The following is a 22334-nucleotide window of genomic DNA, read 5'->3' as shown; positions in this document are numbered from 1 at the left end:
TTCCAAAGTACAACTCCCATCATGTCTGGACTGCTAAAGCCTAGTAGTTTAGTGATAGCTGAAAGGGGTTATCCAGCGCTACAAAAACATGGCCACTTTCTTTCAGAGACAACACGACTCTTGTCTCCAGTTCAGGTGCGGTTTGCAATTAAGCTCCATTCACTTCAATGGAACCGAGCAGCAAAAACCCGCCCAAGCTGGAGACAAGAGTGGGGCTGTCTCTGGAAGAAAGGGGCCATGTTTTTGTAGCGCTGGATAACCCCTTAAAGGGAGCACACCTGTAGTCTAGCAGGGGGGCACACCCATAGCAGCACTTACCGACGCTCTTTTCACACTTCTTTGCTTCCATTTTGTCAGGTGCCTTTTCTGTCGGTCTCTGAAAACAAAACAGAAAGAGGAGATCGATGAATTAAAAATGGCCAGAATGAGGATCCAAAGAGGTGTCCTAAACTGCCCATCCATAACTCTCAGCAGAAGAATCTTTACTGTTCTCCTCATACACATGAGAATTCGGCATGGACAACCGTCTCTGTGTTGTCTGTAGGAAGGAGAGGGATAATGAGCAACCACATGAGGTGGTGGCTTATCTCTCCAAGAACAAAGGGGTCAGGCAGTGAAAATCCATCACATCTCCACCAACATCTTTTGAGGGTGGAGAATGGGGAGGCCCCCATACACAAATTAAAGCAATAAACTGACTGCGGGAGACCGCTAAGGTTACATGATGTGTTGTCTGTCTAGGGCAGGTGCTCTGTAGAAGGTTATGGTAAAGTGTTAGAATAGGTTGCTGGATTGTGATTGGTTGGATCTTTGGATCGTGGCTCTGATATAATGGGACTGAGGATCAGTGGGGTCCAGACAGCTCTGGAATATTACAAGTCCCCCCCCCCAGTAGTCAGCCTATATAAAAAGGTCCTTAGTCAGTTCTGAACAGGGGACATATAGGGTTACAAGGAGCCCATAGCTCTGTGGTTACTCTCTGCCCTGGCACTGGAGATTTTCTGCAAGATTTCTATACTAGCGCTTCAATACACAAATTAAAGGGGTTATCCAGCGCTACAAAAACATGGCGACTTTCTTCTTGTCTCTGGAACAAAGTGGCCATGTTTTTGTAGCGCTGGATAACCCCTTTAATCTTTTCACACAACCTTAATAGGCACAACCAGATTCTGTTAGCGTGATTCTTTTTTCAAACCGCCACCCGATTCCCAACTAAATATGCAAATTAGGCATTTTAGTGCACTGGAGGCGGTCCTGGGGCCCCCATGTCTCCTCCCCCAGGTGATGCCAGCCTTCTCTGTTCTCTCAGTCCCTCAGACCTCATTTGCATATTTAGAAAACAGCAAAGATCTCAAGAATCGGGCGTCGGATTGAAAAAAGGACCACAGTTGCAGAATCGGTGTGACGGCACCCATTAGGTCTTATGAAAAGATTAATTTATGGATTGAAGTGGTACATTCGCTTTAAAGGGGTAGTGCGGCGCTAAAAAATTATTCAAAGAATAACACACATTACAAAGTTATACTCACCTGTCACGTGCCAACACCAGTCTCCGATCTTCATTCAGTGACGTCGGGCGGCTGGCGAACAGCTCCGACTGTTCCGAATGCCGGCCGCCCTCTGCAGAGTCATCCGATGCTCAGCCGCGATTGGCTGAGCATAACTGTGCTCAGCCAATCCCTGCTGAGCACAGTTGTGACGCGGTGGAGGGGGGGCGGGCGGCAGCGACTCGGCCGTCCGTCTGAAGATGACGTTTGGCACAAGATGGCGGACGGCCCTCGACACAGATCAGGTAATGTATAATGCACCAACACTTCCGGGTACACGGGCGGGGGTGGTGGGACACGGGGAAGGGGGCCATTCACAGACATAACATACATTACAAAGTTGTATAACTTTGTAATGTGTGTTATTCTGTGAATAATTTTTTAGCGCCGCACTACTCCTTTAATGGGAAACTAAAAGATTGTGACAACCTATACTAACAAAGCCAAATGACTAAGATCACGCTAGTATTCCTCTTACTTCAGGAAGTCTTCTCTGCGGTCTGTCACTCTCCAGTTTAGGTTCTGTACTGACGGCTGCCGACATCTGCTGGCTGCCATGTAGACAGCCGCATACAGTCCTTGAGGATGAAGGAAGAGATAGCATGGTATAAGTGGATGAGGAGCCAGGACCGGCTGCTGTTACGGCAGAAGGAAATGACAGGTTACCGGTTCATCCTCAGGCTCCGAGACAGGAACCTAGAAGAGAAGCTCAGGCGCAGGTTCAGCATCTCATCATCCTCCTCCGGCTGCAGATCAGTCAATGAGTTGTCAAACTTTTCTATAGGAGACAAGGCAGGAACAGAGTTAGGACACGTCACCATCAATAGCAAAAGACATGAAAACTGATCCTTAAAGGAATATGGTAAGGATTAAGGATTACAGTGGTGCCTTGGATTATGAGCATAATTTGTTCCAAATCACTCTTAAACCAAAGCAAATTTTCCCATAAGAAATAATTAAAATTCAGACAATTGGTTCCACACCCTAAAATGATGATTTTTTTTATACTGAACAACATGTAACACAAATAAAACAAACATTTAGAAACAGCTGAATATGTGATATTATAAGTTACTGTACAGTATAGCGCTCAGCATGTGGAGTATAGTGTATAGTAACTGTATAACCCTGATAACACAGCAGCTGGATATGTGATATACAAGTTACTGTACAGTATAGCAATCAGCACGTGGTATATAATGTATAGTAACTGTATAACCCTGATAACACAGCAGCTGGATATGTGATATATAAGTTACTGTACAGTATAGCAATCAGCATGTGGTGTATAATGTATAGTAACTGTATAACCCTGATAACACTGCAGCAGTTTGTAGATACAGGATGGAGCTGCAGATCCCTATAATGCAGTAGTGTAGTACAACAGGCTAGAATAGAGAAGCAGGGCTGCTGTCAGAGGTCTGTGTGGTCACATGACTGCAATGGGAAAGAGGAGTGTGTTCAGCATGGACCAATCAGGAAGTGAGAATCACAGAGCTGTGCAGGAGGACAGTGACAGAAACCTTTCTATAAAGCAGTGTGAATGACTGAGTGTAAGTGCAGGCACATTTTAGCAGCAGTGTGTATAGCTGAGCGGGAGTGCAGGCACATTATATGGAGAGGATGGCAAACACATGGGCAGACAGACTGCAGGGAGCATGAAGGAACGAGCAGAAGTGGGTCTGCTATTATTTGGAAGGTGAGGGAGACTTCCTGGGTCAGAGTCAGGGATGTAGACCCCGCTATGCAGACCGTGCCCCTCCCCCCACTCACCCTCCCACCCAGTACAGGGAGGCTTTAAACCAAAATAATGCTCTTAATCAAAGTTACAATTTTGAAAAACTGTGAGCTCTTCTTGCACAATGTTCTCAATCCAAGTTACTCTTAAACCAAGGTACCACTGTATATATATAAAATGCCACCTTACAGCAGACTTATGGGCCCGGCAACTATAAGCTATTGTGGAGGCTCATATACCATAAGGATGCGGATAGAGTGCGAGGCTTCAGCTGTCCTATATACCAATATATACAATGTCATCTATACTAGATCCCATCCCATAGTCACCTTCAGCGAGAGCATCAGCCAACGTATCAAAGTGTTCCTTCAGAAACCTCTCCTGTTCTGGTGTCTCTGAGCGGCCATTCTCCTCCGCGTCATTATCGTCTGAAGCCAAAGAATCTGACGTCAATGAATCTTCATCTGCAAATAAAAACCCAAAAATTAAAAAATACCCAAGAAAAAAATTATAGACAAATGCAGACATTAGCAGAGCAGACTGTCCCAATAGAGGGGATCACTTTTTTTTCTTCTTACAAATATATGACCAATAAGTCAGTAAGAGACCGAGAAGGAGCAGTGTCCGTTCTGCAGATTTTATAGTCTCCTCTTTGCAGTTAGGTTAGTGTCAATCCAGTCATGAGCTGCAGATTAGGACACATTGCTGATACAGAGATGTCAGGCCTAACTTTGTGTTACAGAGCTCCAAATCCCCAAATCCAAGTCACATTAAGTTAAATCATATAATTCAAGTTGTATGAAGTCACCTCTAGGGGGAGCTGAAGTGCTTATCGCATACTGCATCTCCCATGTGTCTCCTTCACTGGTTACCAGGCACAGCGCCATTCTTTTAGCAGTGGCTGCGTTTGGTAGTGCAGCTTTAAAGAAACCTAGATTTATTTTTTCACTGATTAGAGCGGATACTGAATCATGTTTTTTTTTTTTTTGTAATCTGTTTGCATTTTCTGATTGTAATTATTTTTAATATTGGTGGGCTGCCATCTCTCCTGTTTTAACAGCATTTATAGATATGCTTTACATCAAGCTCCATGGACGTAAAACAGTAAATAACAGTAAATATACATAACCTGTGCATATTCTGTGACTTTTTATGAGGTCTTGCCACAGGTAGAGGCGGCTGAGCATTGAACTTCATTTATTGTCTTCTCTACTGGTGCCACCTTTACTGTAATTCTGTCTAGATCACTTTCCAGCAGCCTCCTCCTTATCATTACTGACACAACAGAAAGTCTCAGCTTAGTTTTAGGACTAGGGGTGAGAATGAGAACTGGCTGGCCAGGCTGCGGCGGTCTGTAGGGCACAGCTGCTACTATATATACAGAGCTGTATCCAGACATGGATGCAAGGTGATCCCTGTGTATTGTGCAATAAGTGGTAAAAAACAGAAATAGTAAGCTAGAACATAAGATGAGGTGTGTGACAATGTTATAAGCGATGACACTTACCTGGGTCACAGCCGCACAGCTGTCCATTACCATGCGAGTCATTGCCCTTGTCGAAAGTCCTTTCTTCAACAGAAAAATCACTAAAAAAAATAGCCAAGAAAGTACAGATGATGAATATTACATACAGTATGTGATTTCTATGAGGAAGGATTGGTATGGTGGGATCACTATGAGGGGGACATGCTGACACAAATGGCAGACAATTTATGACACTAGAGGAATACTACTAGGAGTACTGCCTGTAAACTTGGCTGTGATATGCAGTGTCCCAAAGCGGGTGTTCCACTGCTGTCTAGCATGTATGTAGGTTAGTACTATTAGGTGTATATGCTCTGGGCTGAAGGATGCATTCTGTACTCCCACCACTAGATGTCTCACTATATCATATGTATTCTCTGCTCATGTGCCACTTATCCCAAGTTAGAGCTTATGTCTTCTAATATGTTTCCCCCAATCAATTAGTCATATTTATGGTGTGGTAGAGCAGGTTTTGGGCAGATCAGTCTAGTCAAGTCAAGTCAGAGTCAAGAGAGGGTACAATAGTGTGTCCCTGCTGAAAGACTTTTAGGACCTGGAGGCCAGGACCCATCTGTAGGGTTCCAAGCTGATTCCTGTTTACTTCTTTGAAGTGTTTCTACACTAGCCATGCTCACCTAGTAACACCTACTGTGGGGCTACTGTGGACAGAGAGCAAAGACCATATACACATGGTGGTGGGGGGTGGCTATCTTTCTTCTATTTCAAGCTCTGATAACTGAGACAGGAGCTAAACAGTCAGCAGTTAGGTAAGAGCTACTGCAAACGTGCTAGGTTTCCTTACGGGTCACCCTAATAGCTAGCTTGACCAACTAAGTGGGGCCTGTGTCACTCTGTGCCCATGGACAGCATTAGGCGGATCTTCATAGCCGTAGATACAGGCACAAGTGTAGTTCCTCTGCACTACACTGCACCTCAACTTTAACGGACGAGTGTCTAGGACCCAGGGAGGGCACATACTACTCAGGTCCTGTGGCAAGAGCTGAAGAGGTAAACCTACAGCTGCCCTAGCTAACACCACCTGACTGCCAAATACAGTATATAGATACCTCTCCTCCTGGTGGGACGACTGCAGAGATGAAGGGTAGAAGATGCCAATGGATTCTGAAGACTGTGACTGGATATCTGTGTCCTCTAAAGCTGAAGAAGCCTCAGTGATGAACGTCCTATTGTCCAGTAAGTCATTCCCATCCTCTGACTGCACAGAATAGAGAGGTTATGAGTGGATGCAGGGTAGGGGTGTTTAGGGTCAGCAGCCAGAGCAGTCACTCACCTCAAGTAATTCCTGCAGACTTTTTGGTTCCACACCCTCCATGTCCGCCGTCTCGTCCAGGAAAGAGTGCTGCCCTGGCTCTGGGGTGCCGCAGTAGCTCAGGTCATTGCTGTTCAAGAAATTTCGGATGAGGACGGTGCTGTCGCTTTGGGCCCATCGTCCCTGAGGCCGGTAATGATTTTGGGATAGAACAACCAGTGGTTCATTCTGGTCTTTAACCTATCAGGCCAAACCAATAGGCATTGTTATAAGAGCAGAATTGTTAGAGATGTGGGGAGTAAGGAGGGGAACATAAATGGGCATTTCTGCTACTCAGAAAGAGAATACGTTCACACTGAGGAAAAAAGAGGCGGAAATTCCAATCGGAATCCCTGCCGCGGACTCCACCTGCCTTAGTGTCTCAATGATAAGTATAGGAGAGCAGAGGCATCCTATATTTATCAGAGACACTGAGGCAGGCAGGATTCTGAGCAGAGTCCGCGGCAGGGATTCCACTCGGAATTTCCATCTCTTTTTCTCAGTGTGAACATACCCAGACACAGGAACTCAGGACTCTGATAAATCTCCCCAAATATTCCCAAACATTATGCAGAGGAGCAGTTGCCAACCAATCAAATTTAAGCTTTTATTTTACAGAGGCCTTTTCAAAAATGAAAGAAGCGATCTGATTGGTTGCTTTGGACAACATTTTCACTGTCCCTTTGCCCAGTGTTTGATAAATCTCCTTCAAATTGTCTATAAGTGGGGTAGATGGTGGATCCCAATACATCAGGAACTAACCTATAGGATAATGGTAACATGGCACAGACTAAATTCGTAAAGAAGGGTCCCTGCCCATAGAGGTGAGGATGCAGTGACCTAGCACCATATTCCCATTGTTACATTATACTATATAATATATAGGACATTACAATGCAGATCAGGCATGACATACGGCTTACCAGCTTCCTCGCCCACAGTGGTAGTTTCCCATTAGTCTGTAGGGATGTGGGATCTAGGATGAATTAAAAGACAAAGGTCAAAGTGGAGCTTTACCATTTTGTCACGTCTATGTAATGCTTGGGCTATGGATGGAAGTGGGGTCCTAAAAGCCTTTCCCACTAGTGTTACCAAACTGGTAACACTCAGTTGTCAATTTATTCAGAAAATTCTAGGGGGAAAAAAAATAGGTTCAATAATGATCTTTATATTAAGGATTATGGTGCATTTACACAGATTTATCTGACAGATTATTGAAGCCAAAGCCAGGAACAGCCTATAAACAGGGAACACTTCATAAGAGGAAAGACTGAGATTTTTCCTCTTTTCAAATCCATTCCTGGCTTTGGTTTAAAAAAATCTGTCAGATAAATCTGTGTAAACGCACTTCTAAGAACACAGGTCGGGAGAGTAGTCATCTCTTATGGAGGGGTGCAGAGAATCCTTTACAGGGTTCTTTGGAGGACTCGGCAGTGAGAAGGGGGCTACAAGGTGCTGAGAGGTGACCATGACATGATATAGTATAGGAAGAGATGCAGCGAGAGGGGGACTACAAGCTTCTGAGAGGTGACCATGACATGAAATAGTATAGGAGGAGATGCAGCGAAAGGAGGGCTACAAGCTGCTGAGAGGTGACCATGACATGATATAGTATAGGAGGAGAAGGATATGAATCTTACCTGCTTCATAGCAGTCTTTTGTTGGGGTATCCAGGGAGGGCTCATCCACATCACTGCTTCTCTCAAAGAACAAGTCATCCTGGGAGCTCTCGTCCAGGGGGCACACTATGAAGGTCTCTCTCCTGGAAATAAGAGACATCATTGCTTTCATTTATGCGTAATGGGTTCATCCTTAAAGATTTGAGGTACAAAGAGTAGAAAGAAGCATCACTCGTCCACAAGCTTCTCCTCCATCATTCTAGCCATCGGTAAGAAATCCGCCCATCAAAACTTTGACTTGTCAGGGGATTTTCTTGATATGACAGGTACACTGAAAAGACTGATACCATGGCCTCACCTGGTATTAATATGGGGTCTCACATCTTCAGTAATGTTGCTCTTCCCCTCTGCAGCCATCTCAGCCAACTGGTGCCTCATACAAGCGGTCATGACCGGGTCTAGCTGCCAGACGAATATGCAGCTGCAAACCAACATAAGAGGACATTACAAAGTGTTCAGAATCTGCAGCTACATCCCCCTCCTCCCACTCATCATTTACATTGTTTTAGACCAGGGATGGGAAACCTTTAGCTTTTGCAAAACTACAATTCCCATCATGTCTGGGCAGCCAAAGCTAAAGCTTTGGCTGCCCAGGCATGATGGGAATTGTAGTTTTGCAACAGCCAGAGGGTTGAAGGTTCCCCATCCCTTTAAGCTATTCCACCTTATTTGCCCACCATCTGTTATACAGGAGACACTAGTAAACATTGCACCATCTGCTTTCCCTGTAATAACCATCTTCCCAAGGTATCATATAATACCAAGTATAAAACCCCTTGCGAGGGCACCAGACCTGTCTCCAGATACCGTGATCAGTCTTCTACAGTCATAGGTGAACTTCATGTCAGTCACAATATCTGTAAGAAAATGGAGAATATAACCACCCTTCATAGTCCTGGAATTCAGATAATATAGGAATTATAGGCAGAAGATAACTCTGAGCTTGAGTGTATGGCTATGTATGTAGCCATATACCTGACATGGCCTTCAGCTAATCCTCTGCCCACCATAAACACATGGGGAGAGGAGAGGAAGTTCTACCGGATGCTATTGGCACTGGCTCATGATACATAGGGATCAGGCAGGCTGAGAGAGAACATGTCTGATCCATAGGTGTCAAAATCAGGCCCCTCCAGTTGTTGCAAAACTACAATTCCCATCATGCCTGAAAAGCCAAAACTTTAGCTTTGACATAGATAGTCAGACGATCGTGTGACTTCAGCAAACAAATCTAATGGGTTTGGGCATCTTTAGGGTAGGCCCTCAATGACGGATACTGCTGAATACCGCCATCTTCTCCTTTATGAGTAAGAGAGAAAGGTCAGCAATGGTGAACATGTCAGCAGGATGCAAACACATCTATACAGCAGCTTGTATTCTGCATATGGGCTGTAATGGACTATGTGGAAGCCTATGGCATACCCGAGTGTCCAAACATCACGGCGACGCATTCTCCAGTTTGTAAATCGAAGATTGAGATGTTCTTGTTGGAGCAGCTTGTGGCAAAGAACCTTCCTGATGGATCCATTTGCACCTGGTAAGAGGTTGAAGAAAGAAAGCGCAGTTAGAACAGGAGGGTATGCCTTATTATTTTACACATACACTGTTTAGAGTGTAACAGCTCGAGGCTAGAAGATTTAGACCCTAGACCAGAAATGTATCATAATATATCTTATCAGACAAAAATGCTTCCTTCTCCTGTTTTTTAGAATCTTCCCTCTCTGTGTGCATATATGTGCAGGGTCTAGGCCATAAATAGAGAACCTTTGGCTCTCCAGCAATTGCAAAGCTCCAATTCTCATCATGCTTGGATAGCTAAAGCTTTGGCCTTCCAGGCATGATGGAATTAATACTTTTGCAACAGCCGGAGGGCCGAAGGTTTTTTATCCATGGCCTAGACCCTGTGAGGAAAGATTTCTTAAATTTCTTTTCCTACTAATGATCTATGCAAGGTTTGTTGAAACTGTCTAGTTAATCTTATGACATATTATGGGGTATATGCATATGACCTTCGGTCTAATAACATTGTCGCAGAGGCATCACAGGCTATAAGATATGATAATTTTGGGACCCTTCATACAGGACAGTATGTACCCACCTTTAGCAGCGCTCCTCCACTAGCGGAGCCCTTCAGAGCCTTCTCCAGCTTCCCGGATGAGATATTATACAGCCTGTAAATTAAAGAACTACTGTAATACATATCAAAGATGTCTGCCGCACAATAGGAAGACGGGAAGATAGAAAAAAAGAACGCAGGAAAGACGCACCCAAAACCGGGCAGACAGCATTTGCTGAGCCGAGAACAACGTCACATTATAAAAACAATACTTACCTGACGTTCTTATCCTGACAGGCGACTGCTGCCGTTTTCTGGGTGACATCTACGTCCAGGTCATACAGGGTGGTCTTCTCTACAACATGGTGCAGACGCACAAAACTGAGCCCATCCGGGAGCTAAAAATGAAGAGAGGAAGAGAACTGAATATACTGGAGGATACAGGATCCCAGGTGGTCGGCAGTGATAGATAAGACTGAATATAAGGGAATCACCATCTGAGCCGGACGGAAGTAAATGCTCTTATCCGCTCCGCAGCTGATCATGTGCATCTGCTCCTCATCACCTGCAAGATACAAAGGGAAAATGTATACCGGAGACCATAGCGCCCCCATACACTGCTGTGTACTCACTGTACAACACTACAGGCAGTGTCACCCCATAATATGTATACCGGAGACCATAGCGCCCCCATACACTGCTGTGTACTCACTGTACAACACTACAGGCAGTGTCACCCCATAATATGTATACCGGAGACCATAGCGCCCCCATACACTGCTGTGTACTCACTGTACAACACTACAGGCAGTGTCACCTCATAATATGTATACCGGAGACCATAGCGCCCCCATACACTGCTGTGTACTCACTGTATAACACTACAGGCAATGTAACCCAATAATAACATGTATACCGGAGACCATAGCGCCCCCATACACTGCTGTGTACTCACTGTATAACACTACAGGCAATGTAACCCAATAATAACATGTATACCAGAGACCATAGCGCCCCCATACACTGCTGTGTACTCACTGTATAACACTACAGGTAATGTCACCCAATAATAACATGTATACTGGAGACCACAGCGCCCTCATACACTGCACAACACTATAGGCAATGTCAACTGATTATATTACTGAGGAAACAGCGCCCCCATACACTGCTGGGTGCTCAATGTATAACACTACAGCCAATGTCACCCAATAATAACATGTATACCGGAGACCATAGCGCCCCCATACACTGCTGTGTGCTCCCTGTATAACACTACAGCCAATGTCACCCAATAATAACATGTATACCAGAGACCATAGCGCCCCCATACACTGCTGTGTGCTCCCTGTATAACACTACAGCCAATGTCACCCAATAATAACATGTATACCGGAGACCATAGCGCCCCCATACACTGCTGTGTGCTCAATGCATATAACACTGCAGGCAATGTCACCCAATAATATGTATTACTGAGAAACACGTCTAACATTCTGGAAAAATCATCACTCAGATAGTAGCATTACCCAAGTTCTGGGCACATACGGGAATAAATCGTACCTGCAAACTTCACTGCCGTGATGGAGGACGAGTGATCATCCAGGGTCTGTAGTAAGGTATAGTCCTGGTCCACATTCAGGATGTGGATTAGCCGGTCCCTGCTGGCTGAGGCTAAGAGAGTCACACCTGAGAGAGAGAGAGAGAGAGAGAGAGAGAGAGAGAGACACCATGTGTGACTTCTCTGCAAGACAGATCGGATCTAATAGAAAACAGGTCTGTAAAACGACAACACCGAGTGTATAAGGCCCCACTACATGGAAGTATTATCTGCCTAATCAGGTAGATATTGCCGGCCGAGTTAAAAGGACGACAATCAGCCAGGGAGTGAGCAGTCATTCACTGTGCATCACTCAGTGTAATAGGAGGAGCGCGGCTGACAGCGGATTAAAGGGAAAAACTAACCCATGTTCCAGCCCCGGCCACACACTTATCGAGTCAACTAATAGGCATTTGCAAAATTGCGTTCTTTAGGTGATGGGAAAACACCTTTAGGCTGGGTTCACACTACGTATATTTCAGGCAGTATTTGGTCCTCAAGTCAGGTCCTCATAGCAACCAAAACCAGGAGTGGATTGAAAACACAGAAAGGATATGTTCACACAATGTTGAAATTGAGTGGATGGCCGCCATATAACAGTAAATAACGGCCATTATTTCAATATAACGGCCGTTGTTTTGAAATAACAGCAAAAATTTGCCATTATATGGCGGCCATCCACTCAATTACAACATTATGTGAACATAGCCTTTCTGTGTTTTCAATCCACTCCTGGTTTTGGTTGCTATACAGCCTCACAAATACAGCCTCAAATATACATAGTGTGAAGCCAGCCTTAGGGTGCGTTCACACCTACAGGATCTGCAGCAGATTTGATGCTGTGTTCAGTTATTTAAATGAAATCTGCTGCAGATCCTGTAGGTGTGAACGCACCATTAAAGCTGAAAAATGGCAGTGACAAATACAGACTAGACAAGATCGTTCTTTAACACCTACCGTTCCAGGGCCTGGAGTATTCCAGACACAGAACCTCGCCATCATGGGCTTCAATGGTTACCAGCTCCTCGAAGCTCCGCAGATCATAGATTCTAAAGAGACCAAACAGAGAATCCATGTTATATAATCTCTTCCCTTTCCCATCCCGAGGGTCTCTGATAGTTACAAAGCTACAGAGAGCAGATATATAAGGACGGGATGGAATTACTGGATGTTTCCTGTCCGGTCTCCGGAGGCGAGCTGGCGACCATCATGGCGGACTTTCAGCACGCGGATGCCACTTTTGGAGTCTTTGGGCTCAGGCTTGTCTGCAGTGGCGGAGATGTCCTTCAGGTACAGCACATTGTCATTCACATAGATGACTTTATATAAATCCTGGAGGGATAACACAGAATTATATTACTCCTGAGCACGAGCTCTTCTGCCATGTTTCCCTACAGGGGGTCTGGGTCTATCTGACCAGACCATGTTTCTCTATGATAGGCTGTACTCCAGGGTCATGTATCTAATCTACATACAGGGAAACTCCAATCATGAAAGCAGAGAGGGCTCCAGTACAGCGGTCATTCACAGTATATACCTATACACCAGGAGGATTAGGATTGTTTTATTGTTCAAATATTTTATTGAGTTTCACATAATATAACATTGGTACTGAAGAAAAGTATCAGTAGCAGTATAAATTCACAAATATACATAACTAATAAAACAAGGCCGACAACAATAATTAATTCTTACTCCACTTATACATAGAGTGTAGATAGTAGATATATGGTGCTATTTATTACAAGAATATAGTGTACAAATACAAAGTAAAGCCTACAAGAATGGATCTAGGGTGCCGGCAGCCGACATCTTATAATACCAGGTGGCTGTGGTAAAGTGAGACATGATGGGACGTCTTTCTGCCTGCGAGAAGCCATGGATAAGGAATAGTTTCCACTTCTTAAAGAAGGAAGCTGTAAAGGCCTCCTTATTGCGTACAGTGTCCAGCATCTCCCAGTGCAAGGTTTCCTTTAGAATAGAGGTCAATTCCGAAATAGTCGGTAGGCTAGGCTGTAGCCAATGGTTTAATAAACATTGAAGGGCTAGTAATAGGGTGAGATGTACCGCGGGGGGGATAGGGTGGTGCGACATGGGATCAGCCACAGGTCCAGTGTCACCATGAAATATATAAGTGATTGGATCTAAAGGAACTGTAAGCGACCACACGTCATGTATAAAGGATTTTACTAGGAGCCAATAGGATTGTACTGAGTTACAAAGCCATAAACAATGGAAGAGGTCCGCCCGCGGCTCATCATATTTAGGACATTTTTTGAGATAATGTTCCAGAGAGTAGGTAAAGGAACGGTCAAAGGCGTATACTGCTTTATGGAGGATTCGGAAATAAAGTTCCCTTAGCTTCACACTGGGAGTTGCTGTACGGACTGAATGAATCCCTTTAAGCAGTTTATTTTCTAAATTTTCCGAGGCCAGGACAGACTACCATTTCTTCAGAAAAGGAGGAGAAGACTTATTAATGGAAACCGAGCAGAGGAGGTGGTAGAGTTGTGATAGGGGTAAGGGTGCAGGTAGGGAAATACTAAGGTTATGGAATTGTCCAGGTTTTTCGGCGGATGCAATAGAGGAAGCGCGATTCAGAATGAATTTTCGTATCCAGGTGTAATTTCTAAGTTGGTCTGAGGGCAGGTCGTATTTTATCTGGGTCTCAGGCCAAGACAGAAATGTTCCGTTTTCTAGGTCTAATAAATGGCCGAGATCGTGGATCTGTTTATGTTTCCATATGGAGAAGTCAGAGGTGATGGATCCTTGTGGAAAAGAAGGGGAAGACCATAAAGGGAAGAACTTAGATAAGCGGAAAGGTAGATTGTATAATTTACGTATATGTTTCCAGGATGCTATAGTGTCTCGGAGGAGGATGTTTTGTTTCAGGAGAGGAGGTAGTTCAGAGATTGTAGAGTGTAAGAGTGCGGATAGGGACCAGGGACGGACCAGGGAGGATTCTAAGGTGTAGTTAGAGAAGTAGGAGGTGTGATGGAGCCAGTCTCTGATGTGTCTGCACATGGCAGCTAGGTTATACAGACGTATATTAGGTAATTGGGCGCCACCCTTGATTGATGACATACATAGGGTATCATAGGCTATACGGGGCCTCTTAGATCTCCAGATGAAGTTAGTAAAGAGGGATCTGAGTTTTGTGACGTCTTTATGTGTAATGAGGAGTGGGATCATTTGCATTGGGTAGAGCAGTTTAGCGAAAGACATCATCTTAATTAATTGTATGCATCCTAGAATAGATAGGGGCAGATCTTTCCATTTTTTTAATTCATTTTCTATTTTCTTAAAGAGAGGGAAGTAGTTAAGAGAATAGATAGAAGAGGAAGAATGGCCAATCTTAATGCCTAGATAGGTGAGGTAATGTCTGGCTACAGTGACTCCTTCAGGGTAGTTGTCTTGGGCTAGATGTGGGAGCAGAGGATTAGGATTGTGATCATGAAGAGAGAAGCACTGGAGCTCTATATGTATCTACATGTACCCATAATAATGGGATCAGGCTGTGTATAGATGGGACGCGGGGCTGGTTCTATAATTACATTGCTGTAGATGTTCCTCCTCATCTCGGGCTCCGAGCTCCTCTCCAGGCTCCACAGGCGGATGGTGTTATCAGAAGAACAGGTGAAGAACGAGCCATGGGTCACACCTCGCGTCTGTCCGTTCTCTGGGTAAACCTGCAGGGTAAGAATAGATACAAGAGGAAGGTAAATCATCTATGTAACCTTGGATTAACACTGGCTCTATAGTCAATATATACAGTCATTAAAATGTTTTCCACTTAAACATAACTTTTCATATGTTGCTGCCCATGGTGAGATTAACAATTCCTTCCTTCCATACTTATTATCTTTTTAGTCTCCTTCCCCCAGTTCTGGGCTGCTGCTTTCAGCTGTGTGTGAGCTGTTCTCCATCTCCCCCCCCCCCTTCCTTCTGAGACAGCTGATGTACACAAGTCCCTGGCAGGCTTTCTCTGCAACATTGCAGTTTCTTTGAAATGCTAGGAGGGTTATTCTGAGGTCAAGTTGCTGATGAACTGTGAATATCCCTCCCTGTATTACAATGAAGCTACAATGTTGCAGAGAAAGCCTGCCAGGGACATGTTTACATCAGCTGTCTCAGAACAGAGGGGGAGACAGAGAGAAAAGCTCACACACAGAATTTTGTTTTTTTTCAGCAGAAAGTAGCAGCTCTGAACTGGGGGAAGGAGTCTAAATAGACAAAAAACAGAAGAAATATATGAAAAGCTATGTTTGAGTGGAATTCCCCTTTAAATATCAAATCTATAGTGATTAGAAAGTAAGAATATCCTACTGCTACTTAGAAACCATTAAAGGGGTTCTCCAGGATCAGAAAAAAAAAAAATAATAAATCACAGCTACTTTCTTATGAAATCAGTGCCACCCCTGTCCTCAGGTTGTGTGTGGTTTTACAATTCAGCTCCAATCCTGTAGGGTGTGTTCACACCTACAGGATCCGCAGCAGATTTGATGGTGCAGATTTGATGCTGTGTTCAGTTATTTAAATGAAATCTGCTGTGGATCCAGTAAGTGTGAACGTACCCTTAAAGTGTCACTGTAGTTTAATTTTTTTTTTGCAGAAATCAATAGTCCAGGTGATTTTAAGAAACTTTGTAATTGGTTTATTAGGCAAATATGCCATTATCTGCATTCAAATAGACTTTCCCCAGGTCTCCCCTCCCTCTTATTCACTGCTCATTATCAGTAAATCTTGACTCTTTTACATCAGTCGGGCCCTGTGTAACCTATGGAGAGGAGAGGGGGAGGAGGGAGATTAGTCGCCAGCAGAGAGCAGCGAACAAAGGATTACACAGTGGGACCTGTGTGAAAGTCGGTATTCACAGGTCAGAGAGGTCAGAGCTGACTTCAGAGGAGATAGCCCGGTGATAAAGCTGTAAATTAACTTTTTGTTGTCCTGTTTTGGTGCCTCATCTCCCTCCACCTCCACCCCCCCCCCCTCCATAAGAGAACAATGAAGACAGGGGGGAGAGCTTTAAACTGCTTTTTCATGATAAAAATGCATTTTTCCGATAATAAACTCAATTACAAAGTTTCTAAAAACGCCTGGACTATTGATTTCTGCAAAAAATAAGTAAATAAAACTAAACGACCGTGACACTTTAAATGAAACTGAGCTGCAATACTTTACCCAATCTGAGGACAGTTGAGGCGCAGTTTCTGAAAGAAAGCAGCCATGTTTTTCTAAGCCTGGATAATCCCCGCTGTTCTATTACATACAGGGTCGTATCATGTGACATCATCTGGAATCTCCGCTCACCTCTATGTTCCACACGTAGGAGCTGTGGTATAGGGCTGAGTAGACCTTCCCCACCTTGCGGGTGTTGCTGACGTCCCAGACGTAGACGCTGTGGTCATTGTACACACAGCAGAGCCACTGGTTGCCTCCGTCATACACCAGGGCGCAGGTGTCCGGGTAGCTGCGATCCCCTTGTTTCGTGAAGAGCGCGCTTAAGAGAAAATTAAGCAAAAATTAAAATACAACAATCTCCATTGACTATGCCTCAGGACGGGAAAAGCAGCAAGGCAAGCCAAGATCAAAGGATTGGAGGGGGTCTAAGCACTCAGACCCTGACCCAATCCAGACTTTTGACATGTTTCTAGGACAGAGGTGTCAAACTCAGGCTCTCCAGCGGTTACAAAACTATAATTCCCATCATGCTTTAGCTGTCCAGGCATGTTGTGAATTGTAGTGTTGCAACAGCTGGAGGGCCTGAGTTTGACATCCCTGCTCCAGGAGATGGCAAAAGTTTTTTTTTTAAAGTGACAGTGTCCCATTTAAAAGGAAAAGTCCGCCCATTTTTAAAATCCGGAAGGGGCAGGGGGTAATTGATCACAAGTACAAACTTACCTATTCCAGTGCCTGTGTTGAGAGGCGGAACTGGCCTCAGGCCTTTCCCGGGTGATGGACTGGACGGTCGGCCAATCAGTGACTGGAGCTGTGTCCCACCCCAGGTCACTGATTGGCTGAGCAGCCAGTCCTTCAGCTGTCGGGACGTGTCAACACTGGAGATTCTGGAGCCCGGAGGGAGTTTCAAGGCCTGTACTGCCGCTCACTGCAGGCACGAGGACAGGTTAGTTTGTACTTATCAAATTCCACCCTGCCAGATTTTAAAAATGGCCACACTTCTCCTTTAAAGAGACCACCTGGTACAACCTCTTTAACCTAAACCCACTGATCGAACGGCGCCGGCACGGGGAAGCCGGTGCAGTGGTCCGTTTTTATCGGACCAAGGCCCCGTTCCCGCGCACGGCGCCGTTCTATGCACCGGAGGCGGGCCGGGCCGCCCCCAGTGGGAGGGAATTCCCTCCCCTGTATGACGCGGCTCCATTCATTCTAAGGGAGCCGCGTCATACAGGGGAGGGAATTCCCTTGCTTGAGCACCGGCAAGTTCCGGTGCATAGAACGGCGCCGTGCACGGGAACCGGGCCTCAGTCCGAAAAACGGACCGCGGCACCGGCTTCGCCGTGCCGGCGCCGTTCGATCAGTGGGTTTAGGTTAAAGAGGATGTACCAGGTAGTACATCCTCTTTAAGACAAACAAATTTACCTTGCATTAAGACCCAGAGCGACATCTACGCCAAGGTTGTGAGGTTTGGGGAGGTCGCTCAGGTACTGGAGGTTGTGGGCGTTGAATATCCTCACCACTCCTTCCTCGCAGCCGCAGAACACAAACTCCTCGGTGACGCACAGACAGGTGGATGAAGAGACCTGAGAGTAATGGGAACAAGGTGACTCCAATGAGCACCACCACAAGGGGGGGTGGGGGACAACAATAAATGGAGTCCCTCAGCCTACGCTGAAGCTTTGGCTGTCCAGGCATGATGGGAGTTGTAGTTTTGCAACAACTGGAGGGCCTGAGTTTGACACCTGTGGCCCACAGCCCTCTCACCTTCAGCTTCAGCCACTTCTCCAGGACTCTCTTCTCATTGAACTGGCAGAGGATCCCGGAGTAGGACACGCAGTAGGTGCTCCCCGCGTTCTTCCCTTTCCCGCACGCCACTCCACCAAATACATTATTATGGAGGTCACCCAGGAGCCCCGATCGGCCCACCAGAGGAACGGTCCCATTCACCTGGAGATGCAGACATGGTGGGAGAGGGACGATACATAGAGCACATATCACTAGGAGGGAAGGCACTTACTTTCCTGCCCCCATACTCCTCGCTCATATCCACGTACCTGAGACTTTCTAGAATTCTCCATATACCAGAACTTGACGTGGCGATGGCCGGCGGTCACAAAGTAGCTGCTGTCCTCCGAGAAGGAGACGGCGCTCACCTTACTGGAGACTTTGTTCTTGGCCACAATGTTATTGTTCTGGGAAGACGAAAGGGGTCTTTTACAGTAAAGCGTAACTGTCATCCCCCCCCCCCCCCCAGAAATCAGTAGTATAAACGATTTTAAGAAACTCTATAATAGGTTTTATTAGGCAAAAAAAGCCTCTTTCTGTACTCAAAAAGCTATTTCCTAGCCTCCCCCCCTGACTTCTTATCTGTGCATTATCAGGCAAAGCCGTCTTCATTACAGAAAAGCCAGTGAAGACGGGTTCTGCTGTGTCCATTATATCCCATGGAGGGGGGAGGGGCCGAGGGAGATGAGGGAGCAGGAAGAGGTGACATGAAGGTCAGCTGTTTGTAGACTGTCTGGGCACCTAAAACGCTGGATTCAGAGGTCAGAAAGGTCAGTGCTTATCTAGGAACTTGCTGGAGAAGATTGCAGGGTGTTGTGCTGTTCAGGACTTCTCTGTGCTCACTCACTCCTCTCAGCCCCTCCCCTCTCCATAGAACATAATGGACACAGAAATCCTGCTTCTTCTGAAGTGACAGGGGAGCTAGGAGAACAGATTTTTCAGTACAGAAGGAAACTATTGGTAAATATAACTACAGAGTTTCTTAAAATCGCATGTACTATAGATATTTATTGTTTTCAGAAAAATGACCCTAAAAATGACAGTTACGCTTTAAAAAACCTTGGGGCATTCTGGGCCTAAACAGGGTGAGAAATACTGAGGAACACAGTATTGATGGGTTCTAACATTGTGACTGCCTGGGGAATATAAGTAATCGCTTAAAGGGACTGTCCAGAAATGGAAAAACATGGCTGCTTTCTTCTAAAAACTCCATTCACTTTAAAGGGGAACTCTGGCAAAAAAAATTCTTTCAAATGAACTGGTGTCAGAAAGTTATACAGATTTGTAAATTACTTCTATTTAAAAAAAATAAATAAAAATTCAGTTTTCCAGTACTTATCAGCTGCTGTATGTCCTGAAGGAAGTGATGTATTCTTTACAGCCTGACACCTGCTGCCACCTCTGTTCATTTGAAAGATTTCTTTTGCGAGAGTTCCCCTTTAAAATGAACGGAGCTTTGCTGTAACGCGAGGACAGAGGTGGCGCTGTTTTTAAAAGAAATCAGCCATGTTTTTCCATTCCTGGACAGTCCAGGAAGTCCCCTTACTTATATTCTCCATGGAGTCACAATTTTAGAACCCCTCCCCTGTCCAGGAATGGAAAAACATGGCTACTTTCTTCTAAAAAGAGTGTCACTTCTGTCCTCACCTACAACTAAGCTCCATTTACTTTAAAGGGGAACTCTCTCTGACACCAGTTGATTTGAAAAAAAGTACTCCTTTAAAGAAACTGACCTGCAATACCTCACCCAAACTGAAGACAGAGGTAGTGCTGTTTTGTTTTTTGTTTTTTTTAAAGCAGCCATTTTTTCCAATCCTGAACAATCCTAAAAAAGGGAGTTTCCGCCATCCTTGCGTACATTGCCACTGAGGACTGCAAACAGTGGGGCAGGGGCCTCCCGACATCTCAGACATTTATGGCTAAGCTCTAAACATTCAAGGTTCGAAAAAATGCCAGAAATGAGCCTTTACCTTCCAGTCCCACACATTGACCACCATGTCGTGCTGATAGCCCACAGAGACCACGTACTTAGCGTTGGGGGAGAAGCACACGCAGGAGACGCCATATTTGTGGCCGAGCATCTCAGACACTTGGACTTTCTCAGCAACGTCCCAGACCCGCACTGCTGGTTTGTGACCGCTCTGAAAGTGGAAGATGATCAATACAGAGAAAGAGAGAAGAGAAAGAAGGGGGGACGCGGGGATAAGCCCCTACCTCTCCACTGACGATAAACCTCCCATCCGGAGAGAAGGACAGCGCGCTCAGCTGTTTGCTATGGAGAGAGATGACATGGTTACAGCCGGATATCATACCTGGACCCTAACAGATCAGGACATCACTAACGTCCCCTAATCCAGAACAAAGCGACACTCCAGCTAAAACGGATACACCCACACCAAGATCAGAGACCAAGGGGAACCTCTCTTTAGTGTTTTGCACTGCATCGTTAGTGGAAGTGTTGCTTTAAGAAAGAGAGTCTCCATACGTGTCTGGACACTACAGCTGGTCTGTCCGGACAGAGAACCTGGCAGAGCCAGGCTCCTGGCTAAGTTCAGCAGGGATGCCTGATCTGTGCGTGCTACTACTCAGAGAATCAGAGAAGTAATGAACTACACTTCCTCTCCCCATGTGACTACTTCCTACAGTGTGTATGTAACAACCTCTGTGAGTGGTGAAGAAGAGAAGTGCATAGAAGAGAAAAGGACAGGGATAGGCAGAGAAAGAACAGCATCTCTCATTTGTGTACAGGATACCAAAATACAATACAGTAACTAGAGATGAGCGAACCAGGAGCATGCTCGAGTCGATCCGAACCCAAACGTTCGGCATTTGATTAGCGGTGGCTGCTGAAGTTGGATAAAGCCCTAAGGCTAGGGCTGGGCGGTATACCGCAAAAATACAAATACCGTCACTGGCGTCGGTTAAGCGACCTCAACTCTGCCAGTACGGTATCTGCGGTATTTTTCCTCCCCTCACCCAGCAGCCGCTTGCTCTGCTCCCCTCAGGCTTCCTCGCGTCCCTCTTCCTCCGCTGCCTGGGTAAAACTATTCTGCTGTCTGGGGGGGGGGCGTGCGCCATGTGTGACGCTCGGCTCAGGACACTGTTAACAGTGCTGCTGGGGGTATGGAAGAAGGCTGGAGATCTGACAGGCTGTTTCCAGGTAGCAGCTCCCCCTCCAGTGTGTGCTCATCGCTGCTGCTGCCGGACGGCTGCACTCACAGTGAGCCGTGGCCCCCCCTCTCCCTCACATACAGTGGCTGCAGGGGGTCAGGTATAGGTCAGCACATCCTCCCTCCACCGGGCACCGCACTCTGTCCCGCGCAGGAATCCTCGGCGCCCGTTATCATTTGTCTGTGTTGGAAGCAGCCGTGTGTGATGCTCTGCCCGGGACACTGACAGCAGATATATGTGACAGGGAGGATTCCTGTGCGGGAGAGAGCAGTGCCCAGGAGAGCAAGGAGGTGCCGACCCTATACCTGACCCCAATTGTATGTGCGGGAGGGGGGAGGGGTCAGGGCAGAACAGCAGGTAAAATAGATAGATTGATATGAGAGAAATTAGATAGATTATAGATAGATAAATGAGACATAGATATCTATCTCCCATCTATCTCCCTATCTATCTCCCATCTATCTCCCTATCTATCTATCTCCCATCTATCTCCCTATCTATCTATCTCCTATCTATCTATCTCCTATCTATCTATCTCCCATCTATCTCCTATCTATCTATCTATCTATCTATCTCCCTATCTATCTATCTCCCATCTATCTCCTATCTATCTATCTCCTATCTATCTCCTATCTATCTATCTCCTATCTATCTATCTCCCATCTATCTCCCTATCTATCTATCTATCTATCTATCTCCTATCTATCTATCTCCTATCTATCTATCTCCTATCTATCTATCTCCTA

At 45.5% G+C, this 22334-nt stretch overlaps 1 protein-coding gene across 1 annotated transcript in view; it reads right to left on the bottom strand.

Moving 5' to 3' along the window:
* The window catches only part of WDR62 (WD repeat domain 62), a 33756-nt gene that overhangs the window by 4120 nt on the left and 7302 nt on the right, over nt 1-22334 (bottom strand). The window contains exons 4-28 of the mRNA XM_069943857.1: nt 20632-20689; nt 20388-20558; nt 18687-18824; nt 18397-18579; nt 18055-18215; nt 16765-16954; nt 15009-15143; nt 12620-12786; nt 12412-12503; nt 11418-11543; nt 10349-10419; nt 10131-10252; nt 9897-9969; nt 9221-9332; nt 8592-8655; nt 8097-8219; nt 7760-7881; nt 7043-7095; nt 6102-6320; nt 5878-6026; nt 4793-4872; nt 3615-3749; nt 2214-2325; nt 2026-2125; nt 319-376 (exon numbers count right to left, since the gene is read on the bottom strand). Coding sequence (XP_069799958.1) covers nt 319-376; nt 2026-2125; nt 2214-2325; nt 3615-3749; nt 4793-4872; nt 5878-6026; nt 6102-6320; nt 7043-7095; nt 7760-7881; nt 8097-8219; nt 8592-8655; nt 9221-9332; nt 9897-9969; nt 10131-10252; nt 10349-10419; nt 11418-11543; nt 12412-12503; nt 12620-12786; nt 15009-15143; nt 16765-16954; nt 18055-18215; nt 18397-18579; nt 18687-18824; nt 20388-20558; nt 20632-20689 — 3014 coding nt within the window. The remainder of the gene's footprint in view (nt 1-318; nt 377-2025; nt 2126-2213; nt 2326-3614; nt 3750-4792; nt 4873-5877; nt 6027-6101; nt 6321-7042; nt 7096-7759; nt 7882-8096; nt 8220-8591; nt 8656-9220; nt 9333-9896; nt 9970-10130; nt 10253-10348; nt 10420-11417; nt 11544-12411; nt 12504-12619; nt 12787-15008; nt 15144-16764; nt 16955-18054; nt 18216-18396; nt 18580-18686; nt 18825-20387; nt 20559-20631; nt 20690-22334) is intronic.

Source organism: Dendropsophus ebraccatus, chromosome 10 (assembly GCF_027789765.1).
Source record: "Dendropsophus ebraccatus isolate aDenEbr1 chromosome 10, aDenEbr1.pat, whole genome shotgun sequence".
Lineage (NCBI taxonomy): Eukaryota > Metazoa > Chordata > Amphibia > Anura > Hylidae > Dendropsophus > Dendropsophus ebraccatus.
This window is presented reverse-complemented; position numbering and strand designations above follow the sequence as displayed.